Source organism: Pseudopodoces humilis, chromosome 1 (genome assembly GCF_049639895.1).
Source record: "Pseudopodoces humilis isolate 2021_Gansu_Grassland_sample_001 chromosome 1, ASM4963989v1, whole genome shotgun sequence".
NCBI lineage: Eukaryota > Metazoa > Chordata > Aves > Passeriformes > Paridae > Pseudopodoces > Pseudopodoces humilis.
In genome coordinates, this window is record NC_142200.1 from 87,942,749 (window position 1) to 87,961,034 (window position 18,286).

General features: G+C 40.6%; 1 protein-coding gene across 2 annotated transcripts in view; it reads left to right on the forward strand.

The window, feature by feature from the left end:
• SYCP2L (synaptonemal complex protein 2 like) overlaps window positions 1–18,286 on the forward strand; it is a 28,231-nt gene that overhangs the window by 1,434 nt on the left and 8,511 nt on the right. For both annotated transcript variants that reach the window (XR_015772788.1, XM_088056923.1), the window contains exons 4-25: window positions 81–200; window positions 1,360–1,464; window positions 2,899–2,923; window positions 3,942–4,027; window positions 4,150–4,238; window positions 4,338–4,372; window positions 5,085–5,227; window positions 5,817–5,869; window positions 6,233–6,278; window positions 7,022–7,114; window positions 7,205–7,265; window positions 7,700–7,848; window positions 8,675–8,732; window positions 11,026–11,144; window positions 11,545–11,614; window positions 11,773–11,818; window positions 12,447–12,492; window positions 13,443–13,504; window positions 14,998–15,046; window positions 16,089–16,144; window positions 16,757–16,811; window positions 17,330–17,486. Coding sequence is in view for 1 of the 2 variants with exons in the window: in XM_088056923.1 (XP_087913049.1) it covers window positions 81–200; window positions 1,360–1,464; window positions 2,899–2,923; window positions 3,942–4,027; window positions 4,150–4,238; window positions 4,338–4,372; window positions 5,085–5,227; window positions 5,817–5,869; window positions 6,233–6,278; window positions 7,022–7,114; window positions 7,205–7,265; window positions 7,700–7,848; window positions 8,675–8,732; window positions 11,026–11,144; window positions 11,545–11,614; window positions 11,773–11,818; window positions 12,447–12,492; window positions 13,443–13,504; window positions 14,998–15,046; window positions 16,089–16,144; window positions 16,757–16,811; window positions 17,330–17,486 (1,723 nt within the window). In the remaining variant the exon portion in view is untranslated. The remainder of the gene's footprint in view (window positions 1–80; window positions 201–1,359; window positions 1,465–2,898; window positions 2,924–3,941; window positions 4,028–4,149; window positions 4,239–4,337; window positions 4,373–5,084; window positions 5,228–5,816; window positions 5,870–6,232; window positions 6,279–7,021; window positions 7,115–7,204; window positions 7,266–7,699; window positions 7,849–8,674; window positions 8,733–11,025; window positions 11,145–11,544; window positions 11,615–11,772; window positions 11,819–12,446; window positions 12,493–13,442; window positions 13,505–14,997; window positions 15,047–16,088; window positions 16,145–16,756; window positions 16,812–17,329; window positions 17,487–18,286) is intronic.

Sequence of the window (18,286 nt, forward strand, 5' to 3'; positions counted from 1 at the left end):
CCATAAATAATCTCAACTATCCTAACACCTAACTCAGAGGGTAGCAGACTACTGATGCACAGCACTCTGTGTTTTTGTAGGAGCTGGACAAGAATGATTTTGAGAATGTTTCTCTGCTGCTGAAATGTATTCAGCTCTACCTTAAAAGTGATTTTCAAGAAGGGAAGAGCTTATTCATTGAGCAAGGACTGGTAGCAAAGATGAGTATAATACTATACACAAGTTACTAATGTGATTTAAGGTTCTTTAGGAAAAAGAACTCCAAGGAAGCGAAAACTAGAGGATGGCTTGTTGGCCACACAGAAACAAAATATTTTTTCTAGTGTATTGCATGAGTGGGGGAAAAATGCTTGCTCTCTTTTGTTGATTTTTGGTGTAGCAGCCAATTTTATGGCTCCACTTATTACCTGATTTAAAGGGCTGGGTTTTGGGGTTTTTTAAAGCTGATAGTGTAAGGAGAGGATGGGTTGCTATGAGTGCCATTAGTGAAATGGTATAGACTTTCTAAATGCATTTTAAATGCTCCAGCAAAATGCAGTTTTAGTAATAGAGTTGATGAGTAATTTGTGCTTTTATATTTTTAAAAACTGAGATATTCTTTTTGAAGGTCCCTCTCTAGATATGTAGCAAACCAGATGCATTTAATCTGCAATTGTGTTTTATCTTCTGGCACTATATTGATTTCAGCTTGTAATAGTTGTAATAGCAGAAATGCAATTGCACTGAAGATGAGTAACACCTGGATCCAACACAGCTTCCAGGGAACAGCTAACACATGCTCTTTGCTGGCAGAGTTGTACTGAGGAGTCCTTCCTCCCAAGTGTTGTATTCCTGTCCTGAAGTTATGTTTTCAGGGATACAGTTGCTCAGAATTCCTGTATGGAGATAAATTAATAAAGTTTTTCCAGTCTGAGCTCTGTATTTCCAGTGAAGCATAGATTTCTAGTTCACCATTTGTGTGTGATATTATGCAATGTTTAAAACCATCAAGCATCCAAATATTTACCTTGAAAAAGCTTGAAAAAAAATTACAGTATTTTGCTGTGAGTTTATGTCCTCTAGAAATGTCTATAGGAGTTTTGGTGCCTCTAGCAGCATGTATTGTGTCTGGGCATCAGGAGTTGGGTGCCTTGGACAAGAAAGGAGGATAAAAGGAGGGCTAGGGAGGGAAGAGGGAAATGGCACTTTTCACGTCCTCCTAGCAAAACTTGAACAACTTAAAGCCATGTAACTTTTGGCACAGTATGTGACTCTGAAGTTTAAAGAGTAAAAATTTCAGTGAGGTTTCCCACAGACATATATCGTTTAAGGATTATTAATTCCTCTTCCCAGTTTTTAACTCATTCTTTTAACTTTTACCTGGTATCTTGGTTTGAAAGAGCAAGAACATTTGTGACCGTCATCGACCCAAATGAGAATAAATTTTTGATGTTACTGCTTGAAGACTTCTTTGATTGTGCATTGGTATGTATATGCATTTAAGGGGACAGAAGGGTTGGTTTGATTGGATAAGATAGCTATTGTTCACCAACAGTTTCCTGTTAGAAAATAAATAACTGCATGGATGTGGTGCCCTAGGGCTCAGTCTGGGATATGCAGCCTAGGTGGTGGGGCTGGGTGGTGTCCAGGAGTGTGCTCCAGGCTGGGGTCTAGCTGAGATTTGACACACTTGGGAGACGTACTTTCTCATTTTCTAACTTGAAGTATTTATTTTAGTAGAAAAAATTGCAAGAAATTCTGATGCATTTTGTAAATAAAAGTTTGTGAGCTGATGCTCTCTTTAGAACCCGCAACTTATGGATACTGAGTTGCACTTGATGTGCAAAAGTGTTTGCTAAGATGGTCCTGGTGATTTGTTCCTCATCTGTTTGAAACAGATGATCCAATTCTAAAGAATGATCTAACTTGATTGCAACTTTGATTTAGGTTTCAACTTTAAATATTTAAGGATTTTAATGGTGTTCAGAGGCCTAGTGATGTAGCATTTGTAATAGGAAGAAGGCTTTTTAGCTTTTTTCCCCCAAGCTGTTGCTCCCAATTTTCTTGCCTGTAGCTTACTGGAACTGTGTCACTTCGTGCATCAGCATTCATATCAATACTTATGGCTCTCTTCAGGAGTTCTGCTAGAAGATATTTGAGAAAAATTAAACTTCCTTCTTTCTCTACTCACCATTTTGAAATTATAAAATATATTACATTATATATATAATATAGATATAATATGTATGTTATATTAAATTACATAATATTATATTTAATTATAATATATATAAATATTTATGAAAATATTTATTTTCCCAAAAACTTAATTTATTTGTCTTTCTGCTACGTTTCTTCCACAGGCTTTCACTGTGGAGGAGGAAGTGTTTTGTGTTGTGGAACTGTTTTTAATTTTTAAAGTTTTTATCTTTAATTTTCCTTAGTTAAAAGGAAACTTCAAAAAAAGAAAAAACTTTAAAAAAAGAAAGTTAAAGGAGACTTTAACAGCCTTCAGATCCACATTGTGATATCTAGCACTATAGTGTATAAAGATAAAATGTGCTTTTACGCAGGCCCACATGTACAACAAAAATAAGAGAACAATGTCATGATGTGGGTTTTCCAGGGAACCTGTAGGTACTGTGCTCTCAGGTGCTGCAGAAATCCCTGGGAGAAGTGGGTGCTTGGCCACCTTTACCACCCTCCCTGCATATTGCCAGCCTGTATGATCAGGGTGACCATATGTGACATACCTGGATCAGGTGGCTTTTTCTGATGTGGGTATGCTACTGTTCTATGTTATTTAGCATCTCAGAGTTGGGGGGTGAGGAAGGTGTGCATAAACAGCTTGGCACTTTGTGTACTGCTGTTGTTGGCTGGTGGTGTGTTAATGAAGGCTTCTTTTGCTCTTTCCATCAGGTGATTTGCAAATGCAGTAATGAAGGTCAGTGGTTTTTTTATATTTTTGTCTCCCATTCCTCAATATTCTGAATCTTAATCTTAGGAGCATATTTCTTAATAGAGCTTGATAGAGCTTGAACTTTGTCCCCTTTTTTTTTCCTTCAGCTTCCTGTTTCCTCTCTGCAATTTCTTTTTTTTTTTTTTTTAATTCTCCAGTTGGTTTCTTGTCAGTTAATTTTCATTAACATTTATATTGGAGCACAAAACCTTTTTCTGTTTCTCTTTGTTTTCTTGCTTTATACATGCTGGAAAAAAAAAAAGTCTATCTCTGGTATCTTGTTTAAATGGTCAGCATCAAGCATTTCACTTGATCAGAGTGAGTGGCTTCTGAAAGGGGTTCAGGCTAGACAGTCTGTTCTGGCATCAGATGTCAGGCCCTTGCTGAAGGCAACCATCTCCACAGAATAACATGGTAACTCCTTCAGCCTTCTGAACTCCACAGAGAGATGTCTGTCTCTCATTCATTTCAGCAGAAAAATTTTGTTCTGTGGCTGCAGCTGGCTTTACATTAGGGCGGGGGGGAGCAGGTGCTTTCAGAAAACATCTGTGTGACCAGACATCCAGGCTTACAATCCATGTAAAAATGAAGCATTGCACTCTGGGGTAGGTAATATGTGCTTATTTGTCCTTGCACCTTATTCTAGTGGGAGCAGAGTGGCACAAGCATCCTCTGGTTAATACTTCATTGGTTTGCCCTGGTGACTTAGACAAAACATGTATATTTAGGTTTTCTCTTGCGGCTAGTAATTATCTTCCCCTTCCTGTGCCTCTTTAAATAGTTACCCAGGTCAGAAGTTAGTATAGCTGGGGCACTGGTATTTTTTTAGCTAGAAGTTACCAGTTCCCCTTTCTGTCTAGGATAAGATGGTTGGAAGCTTTGTCTTAAAATGAATTTACAGCTGGGATGTTTTTATTCCTTCAACACAACTGTAGTTGCTTCGACTATTTTTATATGGACACCAGCACATTTCTAGCTGTACCTTTCAAATTATTTTTTCTAGGGAAGAAAGAGCTAGTGAATTTATTTTTGCCTGAACTAGGGCGCCTAGTGGCAGAAGCAAGTATTTGCTGCGCTCTGCATCTGGAGGTAAGATTCTTACTAGGAGGAGAAAATTGGATACGTTTGTGTGAAATTTTGTGTAATTAGATAAAATGTGAAACAATGTTGTTTCCCTTAATTTTCTACCCCTTCTCTTGTGGGGGGGGAAGGCCTTGAGGACCCTCAACTCTATACTTGACAGTGTCCCACGGGAAGAGAGAAAGAAGTTCCCTCTCTCTGAGGAGATGTGCTCACTCACGTAAGTGGTTTTCCCTCCAGTTTCTGTACCTACATACCTGCTTCTCTGCATTAGGAGAGGCTTATTTCCATTTTAACTTCTGGCATTTTGTTGTTTCAGGAAAGATCTTGCAAAAACTATACTGGAGGTTGGTGGTAAGAATTTCTCCAGCTTTACCTCATCTGCTTATTTATTATAGATTAATTATAATTTAAATTATATTTCCTTGCTAAGAGTTGATTTTAGGGAGGAAGGTCATGTGTATTCTAACAAAAAATAAAAAAGTTAACAGCAGCAATGCATCAGTGCTTTCTGGTTGGTATTGGTGATGCATATTGAATAATCAGACAAGCTAAACTGATTTATGTAGAAAAGTAATTAGATCAGCCTTATGTATGTGTTTACAGAATGTGCTGGTTGTTATTCTTAAAAAAATTAAATTTAAATTGCTCTGCTATGATGTGGCTGAAATTTAGTTAACAAGGTTAATGGCTTCTTGAGTGAAATATCTTTTGTCTTCTCCCGATAATAACATTTTAGAGTATTGCCATGGTATATGCAATGTGGCCTGATCCTAGTGGGTTAGTGACGAGTCTCTGCTCTCACCCCCCTCCTGAACCCCAAGCACATCTCCCAGTGTGCTCATGTGTGTTGTGGCTTGCAGTGCTCTGTACCTCGATCTCACTGAGCTGGGGGAGCTGAGGATGCCTGAGCCAACACTTGGCTCTTGCCCTCCCCCGTTCTCCTAGGGGAAACTGAGGCTAGAGGAAGGATGTGACCGTGTATATAAAATTGCAGGAGTAGCAATGCTATAATCCTCTGTTATACTGCAGAGATATTTATCCTGTGCTTGTGTTTACCTGGCAGATTATGACCTTCAGGTTGCCCTTTCAGAAGCACTTTGTAGGTTAATGATAAAAAAATGGAGGGATGACCTTGTTCACCACTGGTTTGAAGATAACTATCTCGCTGAAGCTTTCAAAGAGATCAAGGATCGAGAATTTGAGACGGTGAGGGTCCTTATTTTGAAAACAACATACTTGACAAGGCTGTATAGGGGCTAGTTTTGGTTGAGTTAAGCCAGGGTGTCCTTGCAAGAAGTTCCTACAAAACTGATTTTATAAATACAAAGTTATTTGTGGATGGCATATTTTCCCCCCCTATTAATATTAAAATAATATTTATTTATTTTTATATTATTACATATCACATATAATATTATAATTACAATAATATATTAATATTATATTAGTTATATTGTTAATATTTATAAATTATTACCACACATTGGTAAAATAGTTCCTAAGCTTCTAAATTATTTTACCTATAAAAAAGCAAAATAAAAAAATATAAGTAATGCATAAATAAGTTAATTTGTGGAGTTTATATTTGAATTCTTATGCGTGTTGAGTTGGGTCCAATCTTTTGTAGTAAATTGAGTGTTTCTTCCCAGTGGTCTTTGTTGTCTCACTTACCAGTTTAAAGCTTTTATCTGGACAGTAGAGGTTACACAGCAAACAGTTATTTGACACAATAGAATAACAATTTGCAAAGGAAAAGTAGCCTGCATTTTAAAATAATGTGTCATTTGTCTTGAAGGATTGCAGAAAATTTCTTAACCTACTAAATGAAAGGCTTGGAGATAAAAGAAGGTAAGCTGGGAACCAACAGAATAAATTGGTACACATGATTACTGCAGAGGAGAATAAATAGAATTGTAAAATGGGTTGGCTTATATTAAAAAAAAATTTACATTGCATGTGAAGATGAAATTGTTTTTAAAAAGGAAATTTTATGCATTTTTATGGTGATTTTTTTTGAAAGTAAAATCAATGAAGGTAATGCATCAGTACTAAAATATTGTAGTTTCTAGCTTATCCAAGCTTAATTTACTTCTAGAAAATTTTTAATTATTCTTTGAACAATAAAATTTGTTACTAATCTTCTTAAAAGTAAAATAATTGAAGTCAGACTTTAATGTTGAATATATCATGTGAAGTCTGCTTCTCTTCCAGAGTCTACTCATTTCCTTGCATATCTGCTTTTGCTGACATGAATGAGGTAATAGCCCTTAAAGCTCTGACACCTTTCATACAGTATCATGGCTGTTTAAGCGTTGCTTTCTGTGGTAAATGTTTGGGGTTTTTCTCCCCTGCCTCTTTTATTTATTGAAGAGCTTGATTTCTGAGAGCATAGACTGTACCTTCTGTTCTAGTTGGAAAGCTTACTTGTTTGTCACTTGGCTTCCAACTTACTGCTGCTGACTTTGCTGTTGTATCAGCCAAGTGATAGCGGCAACGCTTCTCTTCATGGTGATGACAGAAAACAGTGCTAAAAAGAAACAGGAGGACAGGACAACACTGAATCCTCTGGCAGAGCTGTTTCCAGGCTGTCAGAAAACAAGGTTAGCCTGGTGCCCCTGGAGAAAAGTTGCAGATTCTGTAGTTTGCTTCACTGGTCTTCAATTGAATGAAATGTGGCACCATTCCTGAAGGTCATATTGAATCAAGCCCATGCAGATGGAAGCTGGTTCCACTGTTCCTGCTTATTTCAAGTGCTCAGAAACAACTTCCACAGCATTTGTGCCTTGCTTCTCCCTTGCCTAGAGCCAGGTCTGACATGGTTGTGGTTGGGTGAGCAGTGGGCTGGCATCCCACAGGGTGATCTGAACTCTTGCTTCTGTAGGGTGTACAGATGTTTACGTAGGGTAACACTTTCCAGTTTAGTTTCACGAAAGAAATTTGTCACTGATACTGCAGTTGTAGCACTTTTTGGGGAACAGGAGTGCCACTCTTCTTCCCCAGGTGAAGAAGCCATCGGATGAGAAACTGGAGGAGTTTTGGATTGACTTCAACACTGGCAGCCAGAGTGTAACTTTCTATGTGGATTGTGATGAGGTAACAGCAAAGCCCAGGTGGCCTTTGGGTTAGCCTAAGCCAGTGGGCAGTCCCTCAGCCCTTCTGACACAATGGCTTTGGTTTTCAAAGGGAGCTCTTTGGGACTCTGTGAGGCTGTCAAAAGAAAATGTCAACAGTTACAGTGTGAAGGGTAAGATTTTTTCCAACATTATCCCATTTGGCTGGGGGTCCTTAAGACACATGGAGTAAATGTAAAATCTCACTATCACCAAGGTGTTCCTGTCTATTCTTCTCCCTCTTTACTTTGCCCTTTGGTCTTCTTGCAGTAGCTCTGGTTGTTGGACTGTGTGTGGGCTCATTCTGTGCAGTAATCCCCTCTCCCATACCCAAACAGGACAGCCTGAGGTATCAGTTTTTAGGTGTCCTGCGGAACAGCACAACCACGACTCAACAGGAAAGAACCGCGCATAACTGAGAGTAACTGGAAATGCAAGGGCAAGATGTAAAAGACCCGTTTTAAAAATCCCAAATGCTTACTCAGATATTTTTGGGTTAACAGAAGAATGTCTTGATCTAAAACAAATGTAATCAATTGTTTGTTTTATTTTCTTTGTTTTTACGCAGAGAAGGATAGAGAAAAGATTGTTAAAATTTTTATGAAGATACCCACTGCTCTTAACAAAACAGAAGCAACAAAAGTCAAACTGGTTTTCAGTGCCGAGTTTGAAATATTAAGTGTACTTAGAAAAGTCCTGGGAGAGGAAAAACTGATGGTGAGCTCTAATATATGGATTGTTTTCTTAACTATATTTTATACTGGACAAAACCATTCAGGTTTGTAGGATTTGTGTTTTGTGGTTTCTCTATTTTCTCAGTGCCTCTTTACTCTATCTGTCTTTCCACTGTGGATTTATCGCACTCTATATAGATGTTCTAAACCTTGGCCTGGAAGAGAAATTAGGTGTTTTAGGAAAGAAGTTTCAAGATACTCAAATTTATAGTTTTAAAGCTGGAAGGTTAAAATGATTTGTTAATTAATTCCTTGTGTTATAACTTCTCCTGAGTTTCTGAAGTAGAAAATAAAACCTAAACATTTCATTGCATAAATTTAAGTATGAACATGCTCTTACATATGGCTCTAAGTGTTACATCACATAGGATGAGCAAATTGTTACACAAAAAAACCTGGAGGGGGGTGCTGAAAAATGAAAATCTTAGACTGATGTTGTAGATAGAACTTAAAGAATAGAGTACTTCTGAAGCTTCAAGGTCTTTTATTAGCTAATGCAAAAAACCTAAATGGTGCATGTTTGTTTTTTTTTTTCCCCCCCAAATGTTAATATAGTTAATTTTTTATTTTTAATTCATCCACAGTCTGTGGTGTTTGTAGAAAAGCTTACATGGCAGTAAATAGGCATAACATGATGGCTGTCATTTGCCCTTAAAGGAGCCAAGACCTTTCCAAATGATCAACTCAATTAGTATCCACTGATTTGTTGCTGGCAATTAGCAACTGTTAGTTTTGTTATTAAGTAGCTGGCTTTACCAGATAAAGTCTATTTAAGACCTCTTTCACATGAGATTAATTCATACCAACAGATAGTTGAGTCTGAAGATGAGACTGTCTGTGCTGGGAAGGAAGCCATGCAGAATGCAGGTGATTTTTTTATTTTTTAATTGTATCATTTCATTACATTTAAATATGTTTTCAAATTATCCTTTCCACTTGTAGTCCACAGCTTACAGTTAACTTCACTTAAACAAGCAATGCCTGAGCTCAGTCTTCTACTGTTCCTGCCTTGTGAGCTTGGTAACTCTGCTTGTAGCAGATAAGTCCCTCTAGCCCAGGGAGTGAGAGCTGGGCACCATGGCCATGTGCTGCTGGGGTTGCCCAGGCAAGGGAATGCTCATGGAGACAGGATCTGTGTGCTGGTAGGTGGCCCAGCAAGGCACATTTCAGCTGAGGCTGACCTCTGATGTGCAGGGTGTGCAGAACTGTTTTTCCATTGGCAGGTGTGGTGGGATGCACCCTCCTGTCTTCCCCTCTGGGTTGCTTGATACCTGGTTTCTGGTTTCATGGCCATACCATGTGGATGGGTGCCTGCAGAAGGGGGTGTTGACTCTGGCCTCCTGAAAGCACAGGTCCTCTGGTGGGCCTGTGCTTTACACCCTGGCATTCTGCAAGCTCTCTTCTCTGTGCAGTGGGGTGCATATTGTGGGGTAACCTCTACTAAAGCTTCCTGCAGGGAGGTGGCTTCTGTTTCTTCTGAATAAGGTGATGTGCTAGAAAATGATGTGCTCCAGTCCCCTGTCCCCAAGTGCAGTGCCTTGGAGGTTACCTGGAGCTGCTGTGGAATAACAACTGGTGGAGCAGAAGTGCTCACCTGCAATCACTATTAGTGGGTAAAGGTGGGCAGCATCTCAGTTCCTCTGCAGGAGGTGAGCTGCTGCTGTAAATACTTGTGCTGCAGGGCTTTATCTGTGTGTGCCCCAGATACAAAAATAGCTGTGTGCCTTAAGGCAGGACAGCTCTTAGTTGCACCTGGAATAGCCTTTACTTCTTTATTCTCACCACCCTACAGCCAATGCTTTGTGTTTCTTTGAACTGGGTGCATTAAATTTTGCGTCATCAAATGGTGGTGCTGCCTGTGCTGCCAGTGAACATCTCCTGCAAGGCATCATCTTCCAGGATCATTTGACAGTTTCATTATGTTCTAAATTCAGAAGCTGAGGTAACTTGGAGCCTGAAGTAAAGATGTGTAATTTCTGTGTCTGATCCAAAACAAGGTGGTCCAAGCCCAGCACTTGCAAAGAAAAAGAAAAAGTACCTCCTTTCTTTCCTCCTCATGCTCTGAAATTCTTCTGTAAGTCCCCACAAACTGTAGGTCACAGCCTTAAGGAAAAGCTGCTAACAGCAAAAAAGCAGGAGGTGACTGTGATCAAAATTGTTCTTAAACAGGAAATGCTTCCTCAGCTCAACTTTGGTGTATCAAATTCTTTGGAAGGTGTTGTTTTTTGTTTTTTTTTTTTGCTGTCTTTTAACCCAGAAGGCTGGGATTTGTCCTTGCTCCAAATCTGGCTGTATTTCAGGTTTTAGAGTGATTACTTTTTGTGTGGATCTTTTCTTGGTGTAAATTGCTTGACAGATATTTCCACATCTTCTAAGGCTGTGAAATCACAGCTCTTCCTACTGCTACCACCTACTGTCTTGAAAACAAATCAAGTTTGAAGAGCTCTTAGGATAGCTAGCATTCTTTCTGTGACAATATTAAAAAGAAATTTTACTTTCCTCTAAGTTCCTGTGCATTTTAGATTTCTCCAGGTGAATACTTGAAAGAGCCCCGCCCAGCTCTAAATGTCTGGGGCAGTAACTTCTTCAGTAGTCCTTCTCATTTTCCTCCAGTTGGAGCATGAAATAAGCTAGAATGGAAGTCCTTCAGCTTCTGGAGATGCAGAGTTGAGCTAGAGATGAGCTAGGAGTTCCTTTGTCAGTGCCCACCATGGAGCACACAGAGGTTCAAGGTGGGCACTGCTACTTGAAGCAGTCAAGCGCTATGAAGGGTAGAAGGTAGTTAATTTTAAGCAGTGAAACAAATTTTGCAGTGCCTGATAGAGATTCAGTAGAGGAAAACATAGATGGTGGAAGATCCCCCTGCTTTAGCCAGACACAAAGGCTTGCTCTGTCTTCCAGAGCTTAAGAGTCAGTGTAGGAAAATAAGTAGTAAGATGATAAACTTGCATATATTCATCCAATATTGATGAGCTTATATCATTTAGCATTGTCACTGGGTACTATGAAGATACCTGTGTTTCCTCTGTTAAATGTGAGCTTGAGATATGCCTAGAAGGTTGTACTGCTGCAATTTATGCATGCGTGGGAATGGAAAGAAGGGGTAGTGAGTGTGTTCAATTACTGTGATGACATTCTCACCCCAGCTGTTGTTGTGCAGAAATACTTGTGCCCTCTAACGCACAGAGGAAGAGCAATCCTTCAAACTCTGAGAATGCAGAGACTCAAAAAGGCAACCTAACCTCTCAGCACAGACAGCAGTTTACAAGCACTGTAGTAGTAAGTATTTGGTGTATGATGGAACTGTCCTTGTGCCACTTTTCCCTTCCTCCAGTCTGCTTTTTTCACATGTGTGACTAAAACCTTCTTTCAAAGAAAACTGCTTTGTATCTATTCAGCTCAAATTCTTGTCTCCAGAGCTGCCATTTTGGCAAAACTGCTTTAAAAAGAAAAAAAATTTTAAAATTACTTCCTTTTATAAGACTACAGTAGGATGTTCTTAGCAATAAACCCAGAGAATTACTTATACGCAGCTTAAAAGGTTTTTACGTGCGGACAATGGTGAACCTGCCATGCAGCTCTTTCCACAGGCTACCTCTAAAAAATCTGTTTCTAAAAAAAACCCCACTTTTTATTGATCATATGCATGTTTTGTTCATGGTCTCATGTCTCCAAACAGAAAATGGTCAACTCTGGTGTAGCCATGGTTACAGTGGGCCAGCAGACTGACCTGGAGGATGCTAACCAAGGTCAGGCATGGCTCCCTTCAGTACCTTAAGTCTGACCCAGTTAAATGTTACCCAGGTGACATGCTGAAGGCTCTGCCTTTGTGGGTCCTACAGCAAAAGCAGATAAAGTTTCTTAGCAGCTCCAGAGGGTAAAACTATATTTTCCTTGCCTTCTTCAGAAAACAACTCCAAAACTCCATCTCCAGGGAAGAAAGCTAAGCCTAGGTGAGTGTCTCACAGACAGAAAGTTGCAAAGTGAGTTCTGTGTGGGTTTTTTGGGGTGTCTGTTTGGGTTTTGGTTTTTTTTCCCCCTGAGGTTTTAATGCATGTGATTTTGAGGTTATTACATCAATTATTAAATTGAAAATTCTGTTTTGCCATCTGGACATGAAGGCTGTTTGCCTGCAGTTACAGCCCTTTGGAGTTGCTGAACAGTGATATTTGGTTACTAGGTTGGCAGCTGCTTTGATTTTTTTCTCATCATGGATTTAGTCCAAATGCAAGGTGAGCCCACAGCTGATTTACAGACAGTTAAACTTCAGCTGTGAAACCTGAGCTTGCCAAATGTGAGATTGTTCATAATGGGGACCATGACTTTGTGAAAGATGTGAATTTGAATTCACCTTGGCTTGAATGCACCTTCTTTTCTCAGACCTCTGCAGGACAGAATTTCTTGTAGTTAAGGAGCTGGACTTCTGTAGAGCTATTGATTACCTTTCTTCCTTATACATTAAACTACTGGTTTGGTGCAAATTTTGATGCAACTTTTGGGGTTTTTTCCCCCCCCCTTAATACTTCACAAAAGTTTTGGTCTTTAGATGAACAGCTCCCTCACGTGCCCTCTTATCCCCAGTGAGAAGCCCCTAGAAGAAGAACCTATGGATGAGTTGATGCTAAAGGTATGTGTGCCTTGGGGGTCTCCCTTGAGTGAGGAGGGATAGGGAAGAGATATCCTGGTGGAGTTGCAGAAGAAAGCTGGGATGGGTTGACCTACTTGTGCCATTGAGAGGTGTCCTGAGCCCACAGTGTCACACCTGATGTGCTGTGCCACTTAGCACCAGGAGTGAGCTGCAGCGGCAACAACCTCATTCTAGAGAGGCCCAGACAAGTGATTCAAGCTCATTAAAGTTTATTCAGCAGCTATTCAGTCCCAAAGCAATGAGTCTAGGTGTGTGGGACGTACTTGCACATCACTTGACTTGAACACTCTCCTCAAGAGGAAATGTTTGGTTCCTGAATGGAAGTAAGCCTTGGAAGGCTACAGATGTGTTTATTCAGTTTAGTATCTGGGCTCTAATGACTCTCCCATGTGGGAATTTGCAGCCTGGGTAGATTACCAAGTAACTGAGAGTCCTCTGTAGTTGCACTTGGAAAGTGCTATTGGTGTGTCCATATACTAAAAAAAATAAACCAGTGCACTAAATGAGCAAAATTAAGTTCCTGAAGTAATATTTTTGAGCTTAGGTACTTATATAAGAAATCACATCTTAGACTAGTTCTTGGGTTTACATTTCCAGGTTTGATTTTTTAAAAAATATTTTCTACTGTCTGTTCAGTTGTTTTGTAGCACTTGCTCACTGTACAGTGAATTCAAAGCTTTTGAACTACTTCTCTCCCCCCAAGATTTTTATTTCATAAAATACTTCTCTTGACTCCCCAGGTTCAGCTCCGAGTCCCATAGTTTGTGGTGAGAAAGTATTGCAGGCAACAGTTGCACCTGAAAAATTGTTGTAGAGGGAGGAAGGAAGTTTCCTGGCACACCTTTCCTCTGCTTTTAGCAGGCTTTAGAATGAGAACATTACTTTGAGTATTGTTGCTTTAGTTCCTGCAATTCTCTTCTTTTCCAAAGGATGATACCAGCAAACGGAGGAACAGGAAAACCAGTTTGGCCAAGAAGAGGGCTGAAGGCAGGTATGACGCGCAAGCCCCGTGCCCATCAGGAACCGGTGTACCAAGTCATTTTAGACCTCTTTTGGCACTCAGGCAGGAAGGGGGTGTCCACATGGGGGATGGCCTGACTGTACCTAGAACAGGCAGTAAAACAATTATGAGGCTGTGAAAGTTCATAACTTGTCTCTGGAAGACCCTTTGGGTCCCCAAAATGGTGATGATCTCAGAAGCTAACCCTAGTCTGCCAAAAACGCCCTCTACACCTGAGATACCATGTTATGGCATGTTGGCTTTTCCCTTGCTCGACCGTAGCCCTCCAGTCAGTTCAGTTCTGAGCACCAGCTTCCTTCACAAATATTTAGCTTTTCTCCAATATTGTCCTAGTTCCTTGGCATCACGTGTCCTAGGGTTTCAGGATGGCTTCTTTCTCAGCTTGTCCCCTTCCCTCACACCCACACATCTGTCTGCGCTTAAAGCTGGGGGCACTGCAGGAAGAAGCACTTGAGGGTTTGGGGGCCGCATGCAGCCTGTGGCACTGAAAGTCTGCCTTGTTGAGCTCTGCCAAGCATTGTGTTGGAGTCAATGCCTGCTGCTGGGCAGGAGGGCAAATGAACTGTGTGAGGATCTCTGCTGCTGCTCTGGGGCTTCCGTGGGGGTCCTGCTTCAGCCTGCTGTCTCTTAGCTCAAAAAAACCTCCCAAACCCCCAAGTGCTTAGACCATTTTTTTGACTGACTGTAGGTAAGAATAGGAAAGCTTGATGTAGGGCTTCATGAAGTTTTTTGTTTTGTATGCTTTAAAGCAATTTGATGCAGCAAATACCGGTTTTAAAACAGGAATGTTTTACACAGGAACAGTGTAGGAGTTAAGGGTGGAAACTTCTTAGCTTGGTCGTTCTGCTCCCTCTAGTGTTTCATCTGGAAATGAGCTTTTCCTTCCTGCTGGAAGCTTTGGCCAAGTTCTCAGTTCTTCCCATTCTTTTACTAGCAAAAAGGTGATGTACTGTATGTCTAACAATTGTTGTAGGATTTTTTTGGAAATAGATTTGGAGAAAGCCATAAATGCGCGGTTACGTGTTGGAAGATACGAAAACAAAATCTAGATGTACACAGAGATTAGAGAACAAATATTAAATACTAGAATTTTCAAAAGAGAATTAAATGGGATTTTTAAAATGCTTCTGATAGTATATTTCCAGTCATTACTTCTTCCTACCATGTATTATTATGGGGGACATGAGAACAAAATGTCCTACAGAAGCAGGGGATAGGTTAATTCCTCTGTTAATTTTGACTATTTCTTAGTTACTACTATAAAAGAGTGAGAATCAAGACAGTAATAAGACAAAGATGAAAAGGAGTGTTTTTTAGAAGCTTAGAAAACAGTATTTTTAGGCATATAAGTTATCTGAGGAGAGGGGGCTCAGAAAGAAACCACATTATCACTCCCCTACTCTTAATGAAATTCTGTAGGGTGATTCTTCACTATTGCATGCCATATTTATGTTGTCTTGCAGGAAGGAAGTCTATGACTTTGAAAACTCAGACTCCTCAAGTCATGAAAAGGTAAAGTTGAGACAGAAGCTCAGCACCTAATGGAATAGTAACTTGAAGCAGGGGACATCATTTGCTGCAGAAATGCTGTAAGGATGGACACACTGTTATAGAAAGACAGATGACAGGGAATCTAAGATTTTTTGGTTTTGTTTTCTCTGTATGGTGGAAATAGAAAATTTTTTTTTGGAGTGGTAAGAATGTTCATCACTGAGTGAATTTTGTGGTTGGTAATGCGTGGATAACACCAACAGACATTTGAGCTGTTGCTTCAGTGAGGCCACGCGATGTCTGTGTGACTGAAGGCCAAGCCTGTGACTGAAGGCCAGCCTCTGTGTTTTACTGAATATCGAAATCAGACTGCTGAGCATCCACTTTGTCCTCCTAGGATAAACAGAAAAGATTGAAATCCACTCCAAGAAAGTTTTGTCGGAAATTCTGCTTGACTTGTATTTGCAGCCTCTCAAAAAAAAAAAAAAGGAATAAAAATTAATCACTTTGACTGCTTTGAAACTTTGCCCAGTGTGGGCTTTCCTGGGAGGCTGTGAAGTTGCTCCTATGGCTTCCATCAAGGTGACTGTGCTGGACAAACCTTTTGACTTTCAGCCTCTTCCCTGATGTGAGGCCTATCACTGGTGCCCGCTAATTGTGAGACAGTGGGTGCTGAATAGAATACTCCAAATTTCTCTGTATTATAAACTGGACATGACTTTATCCTTGCTATTGCCGCTGGGTGTCAGCATAAATCCCTGCCCCATGGCACCAGTCCCAGGGCTGTCCAGGGGCCCTGCACCATGCTTGCAGTGCTAGATGTTGGTGCTTAAAATGAGCATTATTCATAAACCAAGGAAAAGAGAAAGGAACTCTGTTTAAGGCTCAAATGTTTGTCTGTTACAATTTATGGAACTGTTTCAAGCAACAAATCCCATTCCATTCAAAAGTGGAATTTCCAAGCAGGACTTGTAATCCATTTTCCTTATGAATTCTGATATATTTTCAATATGTTGAGTATTTTATGGGGCAAATGGACTCTAAGACAACTCTCTGCTTTCAGGTTTCTAAAGCCAAAGGAAAGATTCTTGCCCAGAAAATTTCTTCACAAAGTCAGAGGTACAAGATTATACATTCAGTGTTTATGAACCTTTTGCTATGTGAATAAGAGTTCATAGCTTTGGTTAAGCTTTTAAGTTAGGATCCAAAAGGCTGTGTGATTTTTCTAATACAGTTGTTCCTTGCTTAGCTACCACACTGTCTGTGGATGTTATTGGTACCAATATTTAAATTACTACCTGAGAATATAAAAGTTACTGGAGAGAATAGTGAGTCCTGTCAACTCTGACAATAAAAGATTTTAACTCTCAAACATCATCCTTTCCTGACCATATGCCAAAATTACTGATTTAATTTTTGAAAAGTGCTTAAACTCCCTGCCTTGCTTTGGCTGCCTTCCAGTCATAACAACCTTCCAGGGACTTGCCACCTCTATGTATGCAGATTAATTTTGATTTCAAAAAGTGCTTGTTTATATATCCCTGAAGTGCTACTTTCAAAATCCAGGCCAAGAAAAATTTGGTTACTGTATGGTCTTTAACAGTTTAGTTCTTCTGCTGAACTTTTAAGGGGCCTCCTGGCTTTTCTATTTGTCCGTGCCCATTCCACAGTGCTGTTGTGTGTTATTGCTGTGTTTGCTAATCTGATTTGGGTCTTTGTGTTACTTGGCAGGACTTATGAAACAAGAAGCAAGAGCAAGGAATCACAGAGTCTTGAGAGAAGGCAGGTAGGTTCTGTGCTCTTGCATCCCTGGAGCCTTTGACTGTTGCCTGTTTGAATGCTGTTGTGCCCATAAAGAAGCTGAAGTTTAAGGCCTTCCCAGTGCAGAGGTGGAGGAACGTGATTCTGGTAGCCTCTAAATACTGTCTGTCATTTTGCTCAGGATGCACCATCACTGCCCAGACCAGGTAGTGAATTGTCTGTGTTACCTGTTCCCCTCGATGTGCTGCTGGATGCAGCTCAGACATACTGAGGTTTTCCTCCTTGTAAGAGTGCTCTTATTTTAGGCACAGGAGAGAGGGAGGGACAAGAAAGGAGGGTACTCTAAAAACCCCATTCTGTCAAAAGGCAAGCATCTGCTTCTTGGTGATTTTATACAGCTGTTTGAACAGCTGTCTGTGGCTATTTTGGCAGATTTCACAGCTTTACATGCTGTGCTGTGGGGAGGAAGAAACAGCATAACTTGGTAACAGCTGAAATGGAGTGGCTGAGGGGCTCCTGAGTGAACAGGACTTGTGTCTTTAGTCCAGTTACAGGAAACATCTTTTCTCTGAAAGCAACAATGAGAATACAAGCCCTGGTCAGAGTGAAAAAAGCTGGATCCTTGACTCTCAGATACAGTCGGCACCAAAATCTGTTGACTATACCCGAAAAAGACCCAGGGTGAGAAGTAAATTAAAAGGTAAGCTCAGTCCCCTACTGACTTAGCTATGCATGATGTAGTGCACTGCAGAAAAGTGCTGATGATGGTTTGAAAAAGGAGAATTTGGCCAAATCCTGGCTCTCCTGAGAGGCAGAGAGCAGGTTTGAGGCCAGCAGCAAGGAGTACCCCATGGAGGAGATGCACTGCACACCCTTGTGCCTGAACTGGGCTCATGTCCCCTTCCCAAGTTAGGGTTCATGTGTCCAGGTGGAAATTTGGCACCTAAACAAACAGTATTGGATGCAGCCCTCTGTGTGATGATGCTGAAGAGTCCATTGGTCCTGGGCTGATGGCTGTGTTGATGCTTTTGACTGCAGTGGGAGGAAGATCTCTCTGAAGCAATCACACCTCCTCCCTGCAACTTCCCCCTCTTCATCTCTCTAGAAACATCACTGACTTGGCAAGTAAACCTTGAAAAGCCTCACAGTTTTCAGACCAGGTCATTCTGATTCCTTGTTTATGCAGTAATAAGCCAACTGTCCTCTGAATGTCAGATGTGGCTGTCTCTGATAGTATTCTCTGCTTGGGCCTGACCAGCAGCAGACCTCCCCTGCAGCAGTGCTGCAGGGCTGTCTGCTGCTGTGACCACCAAATGGAAACCAAATTGTCCTGAATCTGCTGGAATGTTTCTCTCCTACTCATGGAGAAATGATGCTTGCTCAGGTAGCTGTTGGATTCTGTAGGGATTAAAAAGCAAAACAAAGTTGAGCTTCAAATGCTTCTTTATACTGGGTTTTCAGGGCGGTTGTTCTCACCCCAGTGTCAGCCCGCATGTCTTG